This window comes from Oncorhynchus mykiss, chromosome 15, assembly GCF_057628025.1.
Source record: "Oncorhynchus mykiss isolate SJ-2025 chromosome 15, ASM5762802v1, whole genome shotgun sequence".
Lineage (NCBI taxonomy): Eukaryota > Metazoa > Chordata > Actinopteri > Salmoniformes > Salmonidae > Oncorhynchus > Oncorhynchus mykiss.
In genome coordinates, this window is record NC_143036.1 from 22,271,660 (window position 1) to 22,292,644 (window position 20,985).

The window sequence follows — 20,985 nt, forward strand, 5'->3', positions numbered from 1 at the left end:
TTGTTAACAAAAGGCTAAGCTTGTGTTTGAATATATTTATTTAATTTCATTTGCGATTTTCATGAATAGGAAACGTTGCGTTATGGTAATGAGCTTGAGGCTATGATTACGCACCCGGATACGGGATTACTCGTCGCTAGAGGTTAACCAGGTAAGCTAGTTGAGAACAAGTTCCCATTTACTGCAACCTGGCCAAAACAACAACACAGAGTTACACATGGAATAAACAAGCGGGGGGAATGGGAGCTGAATGAGTCAGAGGTCTGCCAGAGTGGCATGAGCTGATCACGTGCGCTCACGTGAGAGTGACCTGCGTTCCATCGCATTTCTACAGACAAAGGAATTCTCCGGTTGAAACACTATTGAAGATTTATGTTAAAAACATCCTAAAGATTGATTCTATACTTTGTTTGACATGTTTCTATGAACTGTAATATGACTTTTCGTCTGAACCTTTGCCTGGACTTGCCCGCGTGTGGTGAGTTTGGATTGTGTACTAAACACGCAAACAAAAAGGAGGTATTTGGACATAAATGATGGACTTTATCGAACAAATCAAACATTTATTGTGGAACTGGGATTCCTGTGAGTGCATTCTGATGAAGATCATTAAAGCTAAGTGAATATTTATAATGCTATTTCTGACTTCTGTTGACTCCACAACATGGCGGATATCTGTATGGCTTGTTTTGTTGTCTGAGCGCTGTTCTCAGATTATTGCATGGTGTGCTTTTTCGGTAAAGCTTTTTTGAAATCTGATACAGTGGTTGCATTAAGGAGAAGTGGATCTAAAATTCCATGCATAACACATGTATCTTTTAGCAATGTTTATTATGACTATTCCTGTAAATTCATGTGGCTCTCTGCATAATCACTGGATGTTTTGGAACTGCTGAACATAAGGCACCAATGTAAACTGAGATTTTTGGGTATAAATATGAACTTTATCAAACAAAACATATACGTATTGTGTAACATGAAGTCCTATGAGTGTCATCTGATGAAGATCATCAAAGGTTAGTGATTCATTTTATCTCTATTTCTGCTTTTTGTGACTCCTCTCTTTGGCTGGAAATAAGGCAGAGCTTTACCTAGCATAGACTTAAACATGACCTGGAGCCAGTGGGTCTGACGACGAATACAGTGCCTTGCGAAAGTATTCGGCCCCCTTGAACTTTGCGACCTTTTGCCACATTTCAGGCTTCAAACATAAAGATATAAAACTGTATTTTTTGTGAAGAATCAACAACAAGTGGGACACAATCATGAAGTGGAACGACATTTATTGGATATTTCAAACTTTTTTAACAAATCAAAAACTGAAAAATTGGGCGTGCAAAATTATTCAGCCCCTTTCAGTGCAGCAAACTCTCTCCAGAAGTTCAGTGAGGATCTCTGAATGATCCAATGTTGACCTAAATGACTAATGATGATAAATACAATCCACCTGTGTGTAATCAAGTCTCCGTATAAATGCACCTGCACTGTGATAGTCTCAGAGGTCCGTTAAAAGCGCAGAGAGCATCATGAAGAACAAGGAACACACCAGGCAGGTCCGAGATACTGTTGTGAAGAAGTTTAAAGCCGGATTTGGATACAAAAAGATTTCCCAAGATTTAAACATCCCAAGGAGCACTGTGCAAGCGATAATATTGAAATGGAAGGAGAATCACATCACTGCAAATCTACCAAGACCTGGCCGTCCCTCTAAACTTTCAGCTCATACAAGGATAAGACTGATCAGAGATGCAGCCAAGAGGCCCATGATCACTCTGGATGAACTGCAGAGATCTACAGCTGAGGTGGGAGACTCTGTCCATAGGACAACAATCAGTCGTATATTGCACAAATCTGGCCTTTATGGAAGAGTGGCAAGAAGAAAGCCATTTCTTAAAGATATCCATAAAAAGTGTTGTTTAAAGTTTGCCACAAGCCACCTGGGAGACACACCAAACATGTGGAAGAAGGTGCTCTGGTCATATGAAACCAAAATTGAACTTTTTGGCAACAATGCAAAACGTTATGTTTGGCGTAAAAGCAACACAGCTGAACACACCATCCCCACTGTCAAACATGGTGGTGGCAGCATCATGGTTTGGGCCTGCTTTTCTTCAGCAGGGACAGGGAAGATGGTTAAAATTGATGGGAAGATGGATGGAGCCAAATACAGGACCATTCTGGAAGAAAACCTGATGGAGTCTGCAAAAGACCTGAGACTGGGACGGAGATTTGTCTTCAAACAAGACAATGATCCAAAACATAAAGCAAAATCTACAATGGAATGGTTCAAAAATAAACATATCCAGGTGTTAGAATGGCCAAGTCAAAGTCCAGACCTGAATCCAATCGAGAATCTGTGGAAAGAACTGAAAACTGCTGTTCACAAATGCTCTCCATCCAACCTCACTGAGCTCGAGCTGTTTTGCAAGGAGGAATGGGAAAAAATGTCAGTCTCTCGATGTGCAAAACTGATAGAGACATACCCCAAGCGACTTACAGCTGTAATCGCAGCAAAAGGTGGTGCTACAAAGTATTAACTTAAGGGGGCTGAATAATTTTGCACGCCCAATTTTTCAGTTTTTGATTTGTTAAAAAAGTTTGAAATATCCAATAAATGTCGTTCCACTTCATGATTGTGTCCCACTTGTTGTTGATTCTTCACAAAATAATGCAGTTTTATATCTTTATGTTTGAAGCCTGAAATGTGGCAAAAGGTCGCAAAGTTCAAGGGGGCCGAATACTTTCGCAAGGCACTGTATGTAGCAAGGGCCAGCCGATTAGAACATACAGGTCACAGTGATGGATGGTATAAGGCGCTTTGCTAGGCTATCAATATTGCAAGCTATTTTGTAGATGAGTGAAGGAGGCTTTGTTGCGAAATAGAAAGCTGATTCTAGATTTGAATTTGGATTGAAGATTTGAATCTGAAAGGAGAGTTTACAGTCTAGCCAGTCCACGTATTCTAGGTCAGATCCGTCCAGTGTTGCTAGTTGGGCGGGCGGGTGCGGGCAGCGAACGGTTGAAAAGCATGCATTTGGTATTACTAGCGTTTAAGAGCAGTTGGAGGCCACGGAAGGAGTGTTGTATTGCATTGAAGCTCGTTTGGAGGTTAGTTAATACAGAGTCCGAAAAAGAAGGGCCAGATGTATACAGAATGGTGTCATCTGCATAGAAGTGGATCAGGGAATCACCTGCAGCAAGAGCGACATCGTTGATATATACAGAGAAGATACTTGGCCCGAGAATTTAACCCTGTGGCATCCCCATAGACTGCCAGAGGTCCAGACAACAGGCCCTCCGATTTGACACACTGAACTCTGTCTGCGAAGTAGTTGGTGAACCAGGTGAGGCAGTTATTTGAGAGACCAAGGCTGTTGAATCTGCCGATAAGAATACGGTGATTGCCTCCCGGGGAGAAGCAGTGGTTAAAGGGCTCTGGGTTCGCGCCCAGGCTCTGTCGTAACCGTCCGCGACCGGGAGGTCTGTGGGGCGACGCACAATTGGCATAGCGTCGTCCGGGTTAGGGAGGGTTTGGCCGGTAGGGATATCCTTGTCTCATCGTGCACCAACGACTCCTGTGGCGGGCCGGGCGCAGTGCCCGCTAACCAAGGTTGCCAGGTGCACGGTGTTTCCTCCGACACATTGGTGCGGCTGGCTTCCGGGTTGGATGCGCGCTGTGTTAAGAAGCAGTGCGGCTTGGTTGGGATGTGTATCGGAGGACACATGACTTTCAACCTTCGTCTCTCCTGAGCCCGTACGGGAGTTGTAGCGATGAGACAAGATAGTAGCTACTAACAATTGGATACCATGAAATTGGTGAAATTTGGGGGGGAATTTGGGGGGGAATTTAAAAAAATGTTTTTTTTATTATTATTTTTTTTTAAGAATACGGTGATTGACAGAGTCGAAAGCCTTGGCCAGGTCGATGACGACAGCTGCACAGTACTGTCTTTTATTGGTGGAGGTTATGATATCGTATACGACCTTGAGCGTGGCTGAGGTGCACCCATGACCAGCTCGGAAAACGGATTGCACAGCGGAGAAGGTACTGTGGGATTCAAAATGGTCAGTGATCTGTTTATTAACTTGTCTTTCAAAGACTTTAGAAAGGCAGGGCAGGATGGATATAGGTCTGTAACAGTTTGGGTCTAGAGTGTCACCCCCTTTGCAGAGGGGGATGACCGCGGAAGCTTTCCAATCTTTAGGGTTCTCGGACGATACGAAAGAGAGTTTGAACAGACTGGTAATAGGGGTTGCAACAATGGTGGCGGATATTTTTTAAAAGAGAGTGTCCAGATTGTCTAGCCCAGCTGATTTGTACGGATCCAGGTTTTGCAATTCTTTCAGAACATCTGCGATCTGGATTTGCGTGAAGGAGAAGCTGGGGAAGCTTGGACAAGTAGCTGCGGGGGGTGCAGAGCTGTTGGCGGGTTGGGGTAGCCAGGAGGAAAGCATGGCCAGCCGTAGAGAAATGCTTATGTTCGATTTTCATGGATTTATCATTGGTGACCGTGTTACCTAGCCTCAGTGCAGTGAGCAACTGGGAGGAGGTGTACTTGTTCTCCATGAACTTTAGAGCGTCCCAAAACGTTTTGGAGTTAGAGCTACAGGATGCAAATTTCTGTTTGAAAAAGCTAGCCTTTGCTTTCCTGACTGACTGTGTGTATTGGTTCCTTACTTCCCTGAACAGTTGCATATCTTCACAACTGTCTAGGTGTGTTTGGACAATGATAGTTTGTTGGTGATGTAGACACCAAGGAACTTGAAGCTCTCAACATGCTCCACTAATGATCACTAGTGCGTGTGTGTTTCTGTGTGTGTTTGTGTTTATGTGTGTGTGTGTGCTTGTATGTGTATGTATGTGTGTGTGTGTGTGTGTGTGGGGTTGTGTGTGTCTTGGTATTCCCTACCTCCGTCCCAGAGCAGAGTGACCCCCAGGCGGGAGGAGAGGGACACAAAAAGACCCACTCTCTCCAGAGTCAGACCGCTGCCAGAGTACGACTTCGGTAGAGTCACAGGCATGCTATTCACTGTCACGGCTTTACCTGTCACACACAGGGACATAATGGTGAACTTCTTTAGTCTGTATTGTTTTCATCCTGATATGTTTATAGCTAACATCACGAGGAGTGACTTTATAACGTGCAACATTGTATTTATATCTCTCAAAGTATCTTCTCTCACATACAATCCATCCACCCTCCAAACTCCACCCCCTTCCTCTCGTCACAACTCCCTCCTTCTACCGTCCCCCTCTATCCCTCATCCCTCCCTCTCATCCCAACTCCTTCCGTCTACCCCTCCCCCGTCCATCCTCCCTCCCTCTCTCCCTACCTCTACCCCACCTATCGTCCCTGCTCCCTCCCTCTACCCCTACCCCCTTCCATCCCCCTCCCCCTCTCTTCTCCCACTCCCATTCTGTCCTTCTCCCTCCCTCCCCCTCTCCCCCTCTCCCTCCCTTCCTCCCTCTCTCCCCATACCCTCCCTCCCTCCCTTACCTCTTAGCAGGTGGATGGCGGTGTTGCCCACATTGAGGCTAACTGACTTGGTGCAGGTGACCCCCGTGCTGCCACAGGGCACGTTCTCCGCCGTCACACTGAACAGACCGCCGACTTCCTGCGCCAGCACATACTCACAGTCGCCCAGAAAGGAGAAGCAGCGTCCGTCGAACGTCACATAGTGAGGGTCACCCGTTGCCACGCAGGTCCCCGCACATAGGGACTGGCCGCAGTGCCAACGGCGCTCCTTGCATATGCTGTAGGGAAAGACCAAATCCCAGGCAATGAGGAGTTAAAGACACTGATGTGCATTTTGTTTTAAAGCGTTTAAAATATTGATACCATCTAATTCCATAGCGCCAATGTATTCTAATCATTTTGGATCGAAGCCTGCAGATTTCTCCTAATGCATATAGTTTAATAGCTTCATCAGAACAGACATCATGGAAATGGACTTCAGACCTCTTCGGCACAGTATATAGCCAACTGAAAAACGTAGAATTTGGGTTGAACTATTCCTTTAAGATCCACTGTATTGCCATTCAGAGTTCAGTGTTCTTTATGGTTATAAAGTTAACTGTTTATTGCCTCCATGTGTTAAACACATGTTAACCTAGGTGCTTACCACGTGTTGCAGTCTTTGGTGATTGTGTCATTGTTGTAGTACAGTCGACCATTATGGTGACACGGACACTGCTCTGGGAGGACACAGTGATTACCCTGGGGTGGCAGGAAAATATATAGGGGAACGGAAATAATGCAGACAATTACATTGATAGAAGCCACAATCTATCTGCAATATTAAAGCTGATTGTCTATAGCTGAGGGGTGACACATTTTAATGCTTTGTTTGTGTCTGGAGTTATTCACTGTAATCTTTAATTGCTGAGACATTTCTACTTCATTCTCTATGTGCTGAGATGGGAGGAACAAACATCCAGGTAGGAGGAGGGAGGGGCCCACCAGCAGGACGGTCCCCTGGGGGCAGACACAGCCTGCCCGTGGCTCTTGGCAGGGGGAGGTTGGGGGTCCAGGGGATGCCTGTCCCGGTGCGTCCAGACTGGAGCAGGTGAGTAGACAGGAGCGGGGAGAGAAGACCAAAGAGCCTGGACACTGGGCTACCTCTGGACACACCTCCTTTGTGCAGTTCCATACCCCACGCTCACACACACTACAATGAGGGGAGGAAAGTAGATGGGAGAGAGATAAAGACAGAAAAATAAGTGTGTGTGTGTGTATGTGTGTGGGGCGGGGGGACACTACCTTGTGCAACACCACGCTCAAGGTATATGTGCATATTAATTATCTAAGCCAATCCTAAAGCTGAATTCAAACTCCACATTACCACACTATCTTCAAACAGGTAATTAAAATGTCAGTTAGAGCTAAGTCATGGGTGGAAATTCAATGACTGCTGTTCAGGGCTACATAACCAGTACGCACCAGCCCGTTGACTCTTGCTGTTATGTGGCAAAGAGATGCAATGAAATCAACCTATCCTGATGTAGCAGAGAGCAGACCATAGGGTGATTTCATCAGAGCTCTTACACCACTGAGATTGGATGAGGGACGAACAAACGGATAACACATTGGAAGTCTACCCAGTTACATATCATAGTACCATATCATGCCACTGCTTGCAAAAAAACCTTCACATACATGGAGACATATATCTAGGTTTAAAAAGATGTATTCACTATTTATTAATGAATGCAGGTTTATAAATGGACCCCAATGGTAAAGTGTCACCAGGAAGTGAATAATTTGCCCAATGAATGCACTACTGCGATAAACAATGGCCAATAACTAATTTGAGCTTGAACAACCACACAGTTGACACAGTTGACACAACAAACCTAATTCTACAATGTCTACGGCGTCTACAAATTCCAATGATTACATTGGTAGACAAAGTATTTCTGTATCTGCCTTAGGCCTATCTGCACTGAGATCAAAGATAACTTCTGCTGACTCATGCCTACCTTCCATTTATGAGAGCTGTTCACCAGCTTCAGACGATAAAGACCTTCACATGCTGTGCCGCCTTCACAAGCCGTGTCGGTCACAAAGAGACACAGCATTTATGGCAGAGATTGTAAAAATCGACCGGGTTACTAAGTTAATTATTATGCCATTCTGTATCTAATTTTCCTTCTCTCTGCTTTTTCTTTCTTTCCGTCTCTCTCTCTTTCTTTCTCTCTCTTTCCATCTGTAAGGTTAGAATGATAGGGATATTGCTTGGGTCTGTATCTGGTGTGTGAAGAATGATTGGGCAGACACCAGGTCAGCCAAGTCACCCTGTGTCTCAAAAGAAAGTGTTGCAATGCAACATCTTCAGTAGAGAAAAAAAAGTAGACAATGAAACATACTAAAAAGCCCAGGATCATTGTTGGGTTGAGTGAGGAAATGATAAACCAGGGCATTCAACAAGTCATTTGACTCTTGGCCCCTAGGCACGAACCAGGTGTTGCAGTTGTTATGGACGGTACTACCAGGCTGGTACAGCTTGTTTCCCCGCATGCATGGGCACATGGAGACGGGCACACACTGGCCCTTGTCATCCTGTGCCAGGCCTGGAGGGCACTGGCAGCCTGGCACGCAGCTCCGGTTGCTCTGCTCACAGCTCCAGCCCTGCCGGAGGTCAGTACAGGAACCACCGCATGGCCGACCACACTCCTGGTACACCTGTCCCCCTGAACACTGCAACGCTGGAGGGGAGTAGAAGAGTATTGGAAAACGTACTGGAAAAAGGGTTTTCATATTTGATCGGAGTGTTTAACTAGTCATTTTCAGAACCTTTGACATTACACAGATTGTGCCCCCAATACTCCTGACGATAGTCAAACCTCCTACTGACATTGGAACATTGTGTAGCGTATTAGGTATATAAACACTGGCTGTTACGGCAGAAGGTGTGGTTGCGCCAGCTGACAGGCACGCCCTCCTGGGCACAGTGGCGGGAGTAGGCGGTGAGGACAGTACACTGGCAGGGCCTCTGGGGGCCACAGCCACACACCTCGGTCAGACACAGACGCAGGTAGGGCTCCCTCTCCACCACGTCATGACAAGCCTCCAGAGACCAGAGAGAGAGAGATGGAGAAATACACTCATTGTTGGAACGATCTTTACATTTAAACACTGTCAAAATTGACCATTTTACTTGGAAGACAAGACAGTGCTTTTGTATTGAGCAACGCACACACGCACGCACACACACACACACACACACACACACACACACCTGGAACACAGGGCTGTGTATGACAGAGCAGACACTCTCTGCGTACTGTCTCCTCTGGCTGTAGGAGCCACAGGGGTCCGGCGGGGCATCCTGGGGGGGAAGACAGTCCCCTGTGGTGAACTTAGCAGCGAAGGAGGAGACAGTGTTCTCTACGTCCCCCTCGGGAGTGGTGAAGTCATCATGCTGATTCCAGGTCAATGTACCACACAACCCTCGGATCTGGAGGAAAACACACATCAATTCAATACCACCACAGAGGATGCATTTACACAGGCAGCCCAATTCTGAACTTTTGACAATAATTGGTCTTTTGAACCAGTCAGATCTTTTGACAATAATTGAGCAACAGATCAGAATTAGGCTGCCTGTGTAAACACAACCATAGAGTCAAGACCTTGGTTTGGTAAAGAATTAAGTTAGAGTGGGAGCAAGGTAGAGTTTTACCTTGTGAGCAAAGCCAGGCTGCAAGGTGATGAGGGCCAGGGGCCCGTCCAGATGCCACAGGAGCTGTGCACCGAACGTCTGGACCACCAGGAAGGAGGATGAGGACCTCCGCACCACCAAGTCCCCAGTCACCACTGGCAGCGCCTCCCTTTGGCCATTCAGTGTCACTGCACCTGGAACAGGACAACAATGCACCACATCTTTTGTTTTCCTGCATAGAGGGATCTGCCCCAGCCAGTTCAAACTGATTGGTTGATTGAGTGATTGACTGGTTAAAAACACGTTACAGACAACACCAATGCAATGGCAATAAACAGAAGTAATGTCCGCCCACCTGTGTCGGTGATGGTCACTGTGGTACGTAGAGCGGTGACAGACATCTCTCTCAGACAGCCCTGTCCGCCACCCAGCACACACTCTCCACCTCGAATGCTCACTACCAGTTTCCTGTCCACAAAGTCCTGCATATACACAACAACTGTTTTCCCTCTAATAAACAGACTTAGACACACTAGCAAAGACACATAGATACGTCTTAGTGATCTACAAATTGCAGGAAGAAAAACTTAAGATGTCTCCAATTAACTCACAGCTAATCAAAAGCCTGACTTTTCACGAGAGCCATCGGGGTTTGATTACTGACAGATCCTGAAGGAGCAATATGTAATAAAACAATGGAAAAATGTCAGATGATGTCTTGCGTGACACTTTCTACAGGAAATGTGCCTTTAACTTCGCATAATACACAAATCCCCATAGAAATCTGTCAGTTTATGTCAGCTTAGATATTTGTTTTTGCATTGGTTGTGCCTCAATCCATCGCATCCGCCTATGTAACACTTCCGCATCTGCGGTGAAAAGTGACAGAGCTAGAGCGAGAGTCTGTAGAGTCCGAACGGTTTGGCCTACAAACATTTGTCATCTCTATGGAAAGATAAGACTCTCACGAACATGATGGTGGTCTCCGTTTTGCTCTACAACCCTCACAAGTGTCTTGGAACTCGTCTGAAGTCGGTACAACCGATCTGCCAACTTCTGTCTGTAACGCCCAAACCGTTTGGGCTACATACCAATATGACTCCTCTGTGTAAAGGTTTCACTCTCACGAACATGTACATGTCGGTTGTTTCTTTAAACAATTCCATATAGCTTACTAGCACCCCCTCCCCCACCCCTCCCCCGGCTTAGACTCTTATGGGTTAACTTTCAGTTATATCCCGTTACCATAGAGACGGTTCCTGATGGCATCTTACCTCTATGGCAGTGAAGCCACAGTCCCCTCCCTGCAGAGAGTACCTCTTCTTGTCGAAGGTAGACACCTGCAGACCACCCATCAGGCTGCACTGGGCAGCACACCTCTCCCCTGAACACTGCCAGGCACCTGCTCGACACACACTAAGATGGGGGACACAGAGAGAGAGAATGCATTTTAGAGGGAGCAAGTACGAGTGGTAGGGGTTGTCAGAGAGGGGTGAGAGAGAGACAATGAGAGAGAGAAAAGAAAGGTATGAAGGGGGTGATAGGGAGGGATGGGTCGGAAGAGAGGACATTAAAAAACAACATATTAATGAGGACCCCTTTAAGCTTTTAAGAATAACATTGGCTGCCCACATTTTCAGGACACCTCCAATAATGGACATGTAATTCCAGCCACTCACCATGTGTTGCACCTCTGTTGGATGGTGTTTCCTGACTGGTAGGTGTGTCTGCGGTGGAAACAGGGGCAGTCGTCCCTCCTCAGGCAGAGCCCCTGGTGCAGGTAGAGCCCAAAGGGGCACTCACACCCCCCTACACACTCCTCCCTGCACTGGCCCGAGGCAGGAGGCTGAGGGGAAGAGCAGCTAGGGGGGCAAGAGGACACGCAGTCGGAAAACACCTGCCCCCGCGGACACACACGCCCTGGGGGAGAGAGAGAGAGAGCGAAAGAGAGAGAGAGAGCGAGAGAGCGAGAGAGCGAGAGAGAGAGAGAGAGAGAGAGAAAGACAGTTCATCCCTAACAGAGAATGGGTATTTCCTGGTACTTTCCAATACTGGAGGTCTGCAGGGGGCTGTGGGGCCTTACCACACAGTCCTGAGCTCCTCCAGCTGATGATGACGTGTTGTTGGGCACATTCGCGGGCATAGCTGGCCAGAGTATCACACGTGGCGTCCTCTCTTTCTCTGGTCCCCAGGCTGCAGTGCAGGTACAGACATGTGTCAACGTAGGCCGCTGGGTCCACCTGACCAGAAAGGTAAAGTCATGGGTTTCACAGCAGGATTATTGGTTACCATTGTTATACCATTGCTGAAATATTATATTATATTGTTGGAAATCTGATTGTGTAATATGGAAAGTGAGTTGTATATGTTTGTGTGTGTGCATGTTGACACAAAGCATGACTTGTGTTGGAGTTCCTCACCCTGTGGTGACACTGTGTAAAGGGGCTCTCCAGCAACCGGTGACACACTGACTCTGCCTCCCTGCGCAGAGCAGAGTCCCCTGTGACATCACAGCTGTGGCCTAGCTCTGCTGCGTCGTTGCAACCCTGAGAAACATGGAGGGTGGGAGAACTAAATTACCCAGAATTGCCTGAAACAGTCAAAGCTCAAGTCTTTCTGAAGGCTCTACTGTATATATTTAGCCTAGTTTTCAGATGGTACTATGCCTCAGTCTGATGGTCAGGCACTCGCCACGAATTCCCAAAACTGGCAGCGTACTCCGATACACTCCCAGTCATTGTGGTGAAGTCGTCTATGAGGACACGGGAAAGATAGTTGAAGGACCACAGAGAAGAAGTCACTAGTGTTCCAACAATCAGTACTCATGAAGGGAAGGAGATAAGGAAAGGAAGCTAGGAAGCCCCTGTCTGGTCCCCTCACCGTCTGCATTGTTGTTATAGACTCCACACAACCCTCTGGTGGTGGCAAGGTGTTCTGTGGTGACCGTCAGGTAGACGGTGTAGCCCATGTCGAACTTCACCCGCACCCCCAGACCGCTCTCCACAAACACAAAGTCCCCCAGCCAATGCACACTCACTCCTGTACACAGACACAGTGAGGAGAGGGGTGGAAGGCATGGTAAAAAAAAAATGGTAATGGTACAGGCTAGTATTGTGTGAAGGTGAATGTGAGTTTGCTTGGCAACATTTTCAGAACTGACAGACAGAAGAAAATGAATGGAGAAGTCAAGCTTTTCAACTGTTCTGACCAGAGGGTGTTGGAATTACCGTTTTGAAAGAGCGGTTCTCCTTGAGGAACTAGCAATCCATTTAATGTTAAGTTCCTGAGGTGAACAGAGACCAGGTCTAATCCCAGCATCATCCTCAGCGCCTGGGAGAATGACACATCAGAAATTATGCATTTTTATTCAACCCAAAGCACTCCACACTCTATAGCATCCACCAAGCTACTTTGTGGGAGAACACTGCACACACAGGCTAACACATTGGAGAGACAAGGAGTGATCGTTCAGCTCATCGTAACCTACTGTACCTTGCTGCAGTCTCCCCGACCGTTACACACAGTGCTGATGTACACAGCCCATGTCCCATCTGTAGACGATGCTAGGACGTACGTACAGTCGCCCTGGAAATGAAAGTGCTTTCTGTCAAAGGTACGATAGTGAGCCCCTCCCCAGCTCAGACAGGTGGCCGAGCCCTGGGGGTTCCGGGCGCTCCCCAAATGACCCCCCCGCACCAGGGGAGACGACTGCGAGTCTAAGAGGAGAGAAATGGATAGAGTCGGGGAGAGAAATGGAGAGAAATTAAGAGAAATGCAGAGAGGAAAAGTCAATGGAGTGTTGAATAGATTCTTTGCTCTTCATCTTCACATGTGAATCATTATGTTGACTCAAAGCAGATCCACATCAAGGCCACACAGGAATAACTGCCTGTCTTTAACTGGAAGACATGTTTAAAACCAATCTCCTCTGATAAAAGTTCCCAAGAACCTCAGCCTTTAACCCCACGAGACAAACATCTGACAGTCTAGACCTCCTAGTGATCTTTATCAAGTACATTAGACATTCAAAGCCATTAGAGAATATAGAGCAGTGTTTTGTTCTCAATTAGACAATTTTCCTCTGTCAAATTCGACCACTAACAAATGTTGTCCTCAATCAGTGTAATACTGTGAGTGGCAGAGAGGGCGGTGCTGTGGAGAGCGGTACATCCCTACAGCACTGACCAGCCAGCAGGGTGTAGGTACAGGACAGGCAGGTCTGGTCAGACGCGTTCCTCCAGCTCAGGCCCCACAGGCTGCCACAGCACTGCTCCATGGGCATCAGAGAGGAGTTGTGCACCCCTGGGAAGTCCTCGCAGCTCCATGTGGAGTAGCAGTGGCCCCGCACACCCACGCCTGGTCCAGAAACGAGGGACAGTGTGAGAGAGAGAAACGGAGCGAAGTCAGACAGAATGATGAGGAAATATGTTCAATTCTTCTCAATATGCAGTCCATTTTTTTTGTCCCTCCTGTTGTCAGAAGCCTACTAATAGCCAATGTAATCATTAAGATGGACACACATAGCCTCAATGGAAAGTGAATAGTACTACTGTATAGAAAGTTGTTATTACCCTGTGAACAGCGCGGTCCTCCCCAGCCTTCGCAGCACCCCCTCACAGTCTTATTCACCCTCTGGGGCTCCATCTCAGCGGGTCTGCTCATAACACATACAGTATATGTATTACTGCACAAGGCAACACGCAATACACTCAATAGCTGGCATCTTCATTTTGTTCTTATACATTCAAGTCATTGCAGCTTTCATGTCATTATTGAACATTTTGGTGTTGTAGTACATTTTTGGAGTCATGGTAATCATCTCCTCACTTGTATAAGAAGCAGACAGCCTTGCGGCCCAGTTGTTTGTAATACAGTGCAATGCCATCATCCCCCCCGTGCTTGTGGCGCATCCTATCCACATCCAGCCTCCAGTCCTGCGTGTTGTATTGGTACACCTCGGAACAGTCCACCTCACGCTGAAGACGGGGGGAAATGATCCGGTCCACTCTTTCCTCCACTGTGTGTTCACACCAGTGCCTGGGGTGGTGATAAACAACATGAAATGAAGTGAATAATATAATATAATAACAGATGCCATTTAGCAGACACTTTTATCCAAAGTGACATAGAGTCATGCATGCATACATTTTTTTTTACATGTGGGTGGTCCAAGGAATCCAACCCACTTTCCTGGCATTGCAAGCATCATGCTTGTGTTCAGCTGGGCGGTGTTCTTAACTGGAAGGTCCAAGTAGGGAGTGTCTGCACCAGAGTCCAACAACGCCTCTAATTCCTACGTAGAAAATAATGCTCCCTTTCTAAAATGCGGTCAAAGAGATTATCCTGAGATGTGGCATCACAGTCTGCCTTGGCAATTTATCAGTCCAACTAAAATCTCAAATTGCACCCCTGACACAAACTGCCACGAAGGCCAATGTGTGTGAGGTGGCATCCATCCCTGCAGACTATTCCTGAACAGACAGTTATCAGACACACGCAGGAACTTATTTCAGACCCCATCCCCTGTGCCTCACTCTGAGGAGGCTATCAGCTCCTCCCTTCAGGCAGACGCTATAGGGTCCCTACATATAAGCACTCCTTCATTCCCATGTCCATCAAATACCTGAACAGCAATAAGTAATGCTGGACTGTGTTAGTAGGTCACTGACTAAATGTGCAATATGTATTATGTATATGGCTATATGAAAAGTGGAGAACGTGTATATTGGGAAACGGGAAATGTATGTATTACGTTGAGTGTGTAATGTACAGTGTCTATTTTGTATACAGCAGTACTGGGTGTCTAAGACAATTTTTCCCCTTGGGGACATTAAAGTTCATCCTATCTTGTGCTCCATAATCTAAACTGCTCATAATCTATACTGTATATCCTATCGTTTACATATCAGTTTATTACTTTGGAGACTACCTTCTATTTTTTATTTATTATTATTGATTATTGTACTGCAATGTTGAGGGAGCTATCGCACAAGCGTTTCCCTGCACCTTTTATACATGCTGTAAACTGTGTAGCCCTACGTGACAAATAAAATTGGATTTTATTCGATTTTTCTACCAACTGAGCTACAGAGGAGTGAAAAATCATTTAAGTGAAAAAGAGGGAAGCATGGAACCATGGTGTAAAAACAAAGGGAAAACGATTTGTAAATATGATTAACTTGTCGGCAGAAAAAAGTACCCCTTCCAACAGATGTTTAGTTTAGTAAATGTAATATAAAGCAATATAATGTGTGTTTCCTTTCTCTTAGACTCTACGGTGGTCAGTTCTTACCCCATCACCATCACCACACGCAGTCCAAGCAGAGACATCAGTAGAGTCCACATACTGCTCACTCTCTCCGCTCTGTGATGCCTTGGAATAGACCTCTGAGAGAAAACATTTTCTCTCAATATGTATACACGTACAGGAGTAAAATGTTAAACTGTGGTTGTGCAACCCTTTATTATATTGAGTGACGAAGGCAACAAATACATGTTTACATAGGCAGAGATGACACAGGTTACTCAGGAACTATAAGATAAACTGGGGATAAAATACAGCCAACTGAAGGCAATGAGTAGAATAATAAAATTCTCACCTGGATATAACTGGTTTCAGATAGAGCTTGGCACTTCAATAACCTGGGGGTATTCCTTTGACTGTTGATCCTAATACGGTATACCCCTGATTTACTTCCCTTTCCTAGATCAAGGTATCTTCGTTTTCTTTCTCTCTGTCAGGTCCTGAAAGTATACTCTCAGCAAGGGGATCTGTTGCTTTATAAGGGGCGGGTGCCCCTTTCACTGGGTTTTAAACGGTGTCCGACTCCCGGAGGAGCACAGTGCCATCTGAGGAGCACGTCATTGGCTGAGAAGCCTGAGGGCCACAGCTGGGAGGGCCGCCATTGGCCACCAGGCAGAAGGATGGTGACACTCGGGCCTCCTGCCTGTTCAACGGTACAGGACCTAGCAGGAATGGGGGCTGAGGGAGGAAGGAGGAGGGGGAAGTGAGGACACTGGGTGACACAGAGGGGGTACAGGCAAAGAGAGAGAGACATCATCCATGTTTGTGCTGATACTAATCCTATAAAGAGAGGCGTATCGGGAAGGATGGCAGTGGCGTTTATTTAATAAAACATGTCAATGGACAGGAGCCAGGGGGTTTTCAACCCGGACAATATCCCTGGCTTGACCTTTTGACCCCCAGAGAAAGGAGACACAAACACAGCTGCCACCAAAGCCCCCCTATCTGTAGCTCTCATCTGGAGCATGGCAGCCATTTTGGATCCATTCGTGGCCACAGCCCTTCAACACACTTCACTAGTTACCAGAGAGAGAAAGAAGTGAGTTAACTCTCAGACCGAGTTTCCATCGACTGTGATTAAATGCTTGATTCAGCTACCGGTACCAACTACTTTGTTTCCACAGAACAGAAGTAGATAAGACATCAATCTCCCAGTGTTATGTGCCACTGGGCACACATTGGATGAATCAACATTGTTTCCACGTCATTTCATTGGGATATGTTCCGGGTAGCCTCTGAGAATAACATTGACGTATTTACGGACACGGTGACTGAGTTCATCAGGAAGTGTATAGGGGATGTTGTCACCACTGTGACTATTAAAACCTACCTAGCAGCATTTGCACAAAACTGAAAATGCGAACCACTGCGTTTAACCATGGCAAGGTGACTTGGAATATGGTTGAATACAAAAAGTGTAGTTATTCACTCCGTAAGGCAATCTAACAGGCAAAACGTCAGTACTGAGACAGAGTGGAGTCGCAATTCAACAGCTCAGACACAAGACATACATGGCAGAGTATACAGACAATCACAGAATACAAAGGGAAAACCAGCCACGCGGCAGACACCGAAGTCCTGCTCCGGGACAAGCTACAGTATACACCTTCTTCGCCCGCTTTGAGGATAACACAGTGCCACAGACGCGGCCCGCTCCCAAGGACTATGGGCTCTCGTTTTCCGTGGCCGACGTGAGTAAGACATTTAAGCGTGTTAACCCTCACAAGTCTGCAGGCCAAGACAGCATCCCTAGCCGCGTCCTCAGAGCATGCGCAGACCAGCTGCCTAGAGTATTTACGGATATATTCAATCTCTCCCTATCCCAGTCTGCTGTCCCCACTTGCTTCAAGATGTCCACCATTGTTCCTGTACCCAAGAAAGCAAATGTAACTGAACTAAATGACTATTGCCCCGTAGCACTCACTTCTGTCATCATGAAGTGCTTGGAGAGGCTAGTTAAGGATCATATCACCTCTACCTTACCTGAAACCCTAGACCCACTTCAATTTGCATACCGCAGCAATAGATCCACAGACGATGCAATCGCCTGGAGAAAGCAGAAATACCTATGTATAGCTCAGTCTTCAACATCATAGTACATCATTGGTTGCCAGAGTGATTTGTTGTGGAAACACATTGGTAATACCAGAACTAACCCAGTTGCTAGACCTGCAAATATATAATGTCCTATAACAGCTCCCTCATTTGATTAGCATTGTGATAATGAGGGGTTGTGGCTAGATGGTGTACAGCTACGGATGGAAGTGACACATAAATTGTAAAAATCGTCATTCTGTGTCGTTTCAGGGAGAATTTTACCATTTTAACAAACCCTAATTCTAACCATGTTCCTAGCCTTAACGTAATTATCCTAACCTGCTGCATACATTTTTTATACCTGCTACAAAAAGTAAATTATGTTCGTAGCTCTACAGTGGGCCTGTAATGGCAAGTTCACAAAGTCATGCAACGCTATAATTTATGTAAGCAAAATGAGGTATGTAAATACTAGTAAATCCAGGCACCAGTAAACACTGCAAACCCATACTGTACTGTATAATGGCATGTCATTTCTATAGACACTGATAATCTTGTATCTTACTCCATGGCCTGAAGTTTCAAGTGACTTTGAGGATTTCAAATGATATCCACAGGTTTTCTATGAGATACGTATAGGGTTAGAGTAGTGTGTTGCTGAGGAACAGGGACAACACAGTGTGTTCCCCTGGATGGTTTTCTAGAAGGTAGTGGACTCTGTATGTTTCTGTTCACCAATATCATGTTCAAATCAAATCAAATTTTATTTGTCACATAACCATTTGTCATGGTTAGCAGATGTTAATGCGAGTGTAGCGAAATGCTTGTGCTTCTAGTTCTGACAATGCAGTAATAACAAGTAATCTAACTAACAATTCCAAAACTACTGTCTTGTACACAGTGTAAGGGGATAAAGAATATGTACATAAGGATATATGAATGAGTGATGGTACAGAGCAGCATAGGCAAGATACAGTAGATGGTATCGAGTACAGTAATTACATATGAGATGAGTATGTAAACAAAGTGGCATAGTTAAAGTGGCTAGTGATACATGTATTACATAAGGATACAGTCGATGATATAGAGTACAGTATATACGTATGCATATGAGATGAGTAATGTAGGGTAAGTAACATTATATAAGGTAGCATTGTTTAAAGTGGCTAGTGATATATTTACATCATTTCCCATCAATTCCCATTATTAAAGTGGCTGGAGTTGAGTCAGTGTCAGTGTGTTGGCAGCAGCCACTCAATGTTAGTGGTGGCTGTTTAACAGTCTGATGGCCTTGAGATAGAAGCTGTTTTTCAGTCTCTCGGTCCCAGCTTTGATGCACCTGTACTGACCTCGCCTTCTGGATGATAGCGGGGTGAACAGGCAGTGGCTCGGGTGGTTGATGTCCTTGATGATCTTTATGGCCTTCCTGTGACATCGGGTGGTATAGGTGTCCTGGAGGGCAGGTAGTTTGCCCCCGGTGATGCGTTGTGCAGACCTCACTACCCTCTGGAGAGCCTTACGGTTGAGGGCGGAGCAGTTGCCGTACCAGGCGGTGATACAGCCCGCCAGGATGCTCTCGATTGTGCATCTGTAGAAGTTTGTGAGTGCTTTTGGTGTCAAGCCGAATTTCTTCAGCCTCCTGAGGTTGAAGAGGCGCTGCTGTGCCTTCTTCACAATGCTGTCTGTGTGAGTGGACCAATTCAGTTTGTCTGTGATGTGTATGCCGAGGAACTTAAAACTTGCTACCCTCTCCACTACTGTTCCATCGATGTGGATAGGGGGGTGTTCCCTCTGCTGTTTCCTGAAGTCCACAATCATCTTCTTAGTTTTGTTGACGTTGAGTGTGAGGTTATTTTCCTGACACCACACTCCGAGGTCCCTCACCTCCTCCCTGTAGGCCGTCTCGTCGTTGTTGGTAATCAAGCCTACCACTGTTGTGTCGTCCGCAAACTTAATGATTGAGTTGGAGGCGTGCGTGGCCACGCAGTCGTGGGTGAACAGGGAGTACAGGAGAGGGCTCAGAACGCACCCTTGTGGGGCCCCAGTGTTGAGGATCAGCGGAGAGGAGATGTTGTTGCCTACCCTCACCACCTGGGGGCGGCCCGTCAGGAAGTCCAGTACCCAGTTGCACAGGGCGGGGTTGAGACCCAGGGTCTCGAGCTTGATGACGAGCTTGGAGGGTACTATGGTGTTGAATGCCGAGCTGTAGTCGATGAACAGCATTCTCACATAGGTATTCCTCTTGTCCAGATGGGTTAGGGCAGTGTGCAGTGTGGTTGAGATTGCATCGTCTGTGGACCTATTTGGGCGGTAAGCAAATTGGAGTGGGTCTAGGGTGTCAGGTAGGGTGGAGGTGATATGGTCCTTGACTAGTCTCTCAAAGCACTTCATGATGACGGAAGTGAGTGCTACGGGGCGGTAGTCGTTTAGCTCAGTTACCTTAGCTTTCTTGGGAACAGGAGCAATGGTGGCCCTCTTGAAGCATGTGGGAACAGCAGACTGGTATAGGGATTGATTGAATATGTCCATAAACACACCGGCCAGCTGGTCTGCGCCAGCTCTGAGGGCTCGGCTGGGGATGCCGTCTGGGCCTGCAGCCTTGCGAGGGTTAACACGTTTAAATGTCTTACTCACCTCGGCTGCAGTGAAGGAGAGACCACATGTTTTCGTTGCAGGCCGTGTCAGTGGCACTGTATTGTCCTCAAAGCGGGCAAAAAAGTTATTTAGTCTGCCTGGGAGCAGGACATCCTGGTCCGTGACTGGGCTGGATTTCTTCCTGTAGTCCATGATTGACTGTAGACCCTGCCACATGCCTCTTGTGTCTGAGCCGTTGAATTGAGATTCTACTTTGTCTCTGTACTGACGCTTAGCTTGTTTGATAGCCTTGCGGAGGGAATAGCTGCACTGTTTGTATTCGGTCATGTTACCAGACACCTTGCCCTGATTAAAAGCAATGGTTCGCGCTTTCAGTTTCACGCGAATGCTGCCATCAATCCACGGTTTCTGGTTAGGGAATGTTTTAATCGTTGCTATGGGAACGACATCTTCAACGCACGTTCTAATGAACTCGCACACCGAATCAGCGTATTCGTCAATGTTGTTGTCTGACGCAATACGAAACATGTCCCAGTCCACGTGATGGAAGCAGTCTTGGAGTGTGGAGTCAGCTTGGTCGGACCAGCGTTGGACAGACCTCAGCGTGGGAGCCTCTTGTTTTAGGGCCTTATATGCGTCGCGGAAGTTAGAGTAACAATGGTCCAAGGTCTTTCCACCCCTGGTTGCGCAATCGATATGCTGATAAAATTTAGGGAGTCTTGTTTTCAGATTAGCCTTGTTAAAATCCCCAGCTACAATGAATGCAGCCTCCGGATAAATAGTTTCCAGTTTGCAAAGAGTCAAATAAAGTTCATTCAGAGCCATCGATGTGTCTGCTTGGGGGGGGATATATACGGCTGTGATTATAATCGAAGAGAATTCTCTTG

The 20,985-nt window shown here is 46.4% G+C and overlaps 1 protein-coding gene across 1 annotated transcript in view; it reads right to left on the reverse strand.

Moving 5' to 3' along the window:
• sspo (SCO-spondin) overlaps positions 1 to 14,368 on the reverse strand; it is an 82,317-nt gene extending 67,949 nt beyond the window's left edge. The window contains exons 1-21 of the mRNA XM_090199011.1: positions 14,349 to 14,368; positions 13,990 to 14,199; positions 13,734 to 13,816; positions 13,348 to 13,518; positions 12,655 to 12,878; positions 12,390 to 12,492; positions 12,043 to 12,201; positions 11,829 to 11,914; positions 11,583 to 11,708; positions 11,246 to 11,402; positions 10,842 to 11,082; positions 10,437 to 10,578; positions 9,518 to 9,644; positions 9,184 to 9,356; positions 8,740 to 8,958; positions 8,403 to 8,568; positions 7,960 to 8,206; positions 6,462 to 6,669; positions 6,124 to 6,218; positions 5,499 to 5,755; positions 4,911 to 5,045 (exon numbers count right to left, since the gene is read on the reverse strand). Coding sequence (XP_090055137.1) covers positions 4,911 to 5,045; positions 5,499 to 5,755; positions 6,124 to 6,218; positions 6,462 to 6,669; positions 7,960 to 8,206; positions 8,403 to 8,568; positions 8,740 to 8,958; positions 9,184 to 9,356; positions 9,518 to 9,644; positions 10,437 to 10,578; positions 10,842 to 11,082; positions 11,246 to 11,402; positions 11,583 to 11,708; positions 11,829 to 11,914; positions 12,043 to 12,201; positions 12,390 to 12,492; positions 12,655 to 12,878; positions 13,348 to 13,518; positions 13,734 to 13,816; positions 13,990 to 14,199; positions 14,349 to 14,368 — 3,349 coding nt within the window. The remainder of the gene's footprint in view (positions 1 to 4,910; positions 5,046 to 5,498; positions 5,756 to 6,123; positions 6,219 to 6,461; positions 6,670 to 7,959; positions 8,207 to 8,402; positions 8,569 to 8,739; positions 8,959 to 9,183; positions 9,357 to 9,517; positions 9,645 to 10,436; positions 10,579 to 10,841; positions 11,083 to 11,245; positions 11,403 to 11,582; positions 11,709 to 11,828; positions 11,915 to 12,042; positions 12,202 to 12,389; positions 12,493 to 12,654; positions 12,879 to 13,347; positions 13,519 to 13,733; positions 13,817 to 13,989; positions 14,200 to 14,348) is intronic.
• Positions 14,369 to 20,985: the final 6,617 nt, after the last annotated feature.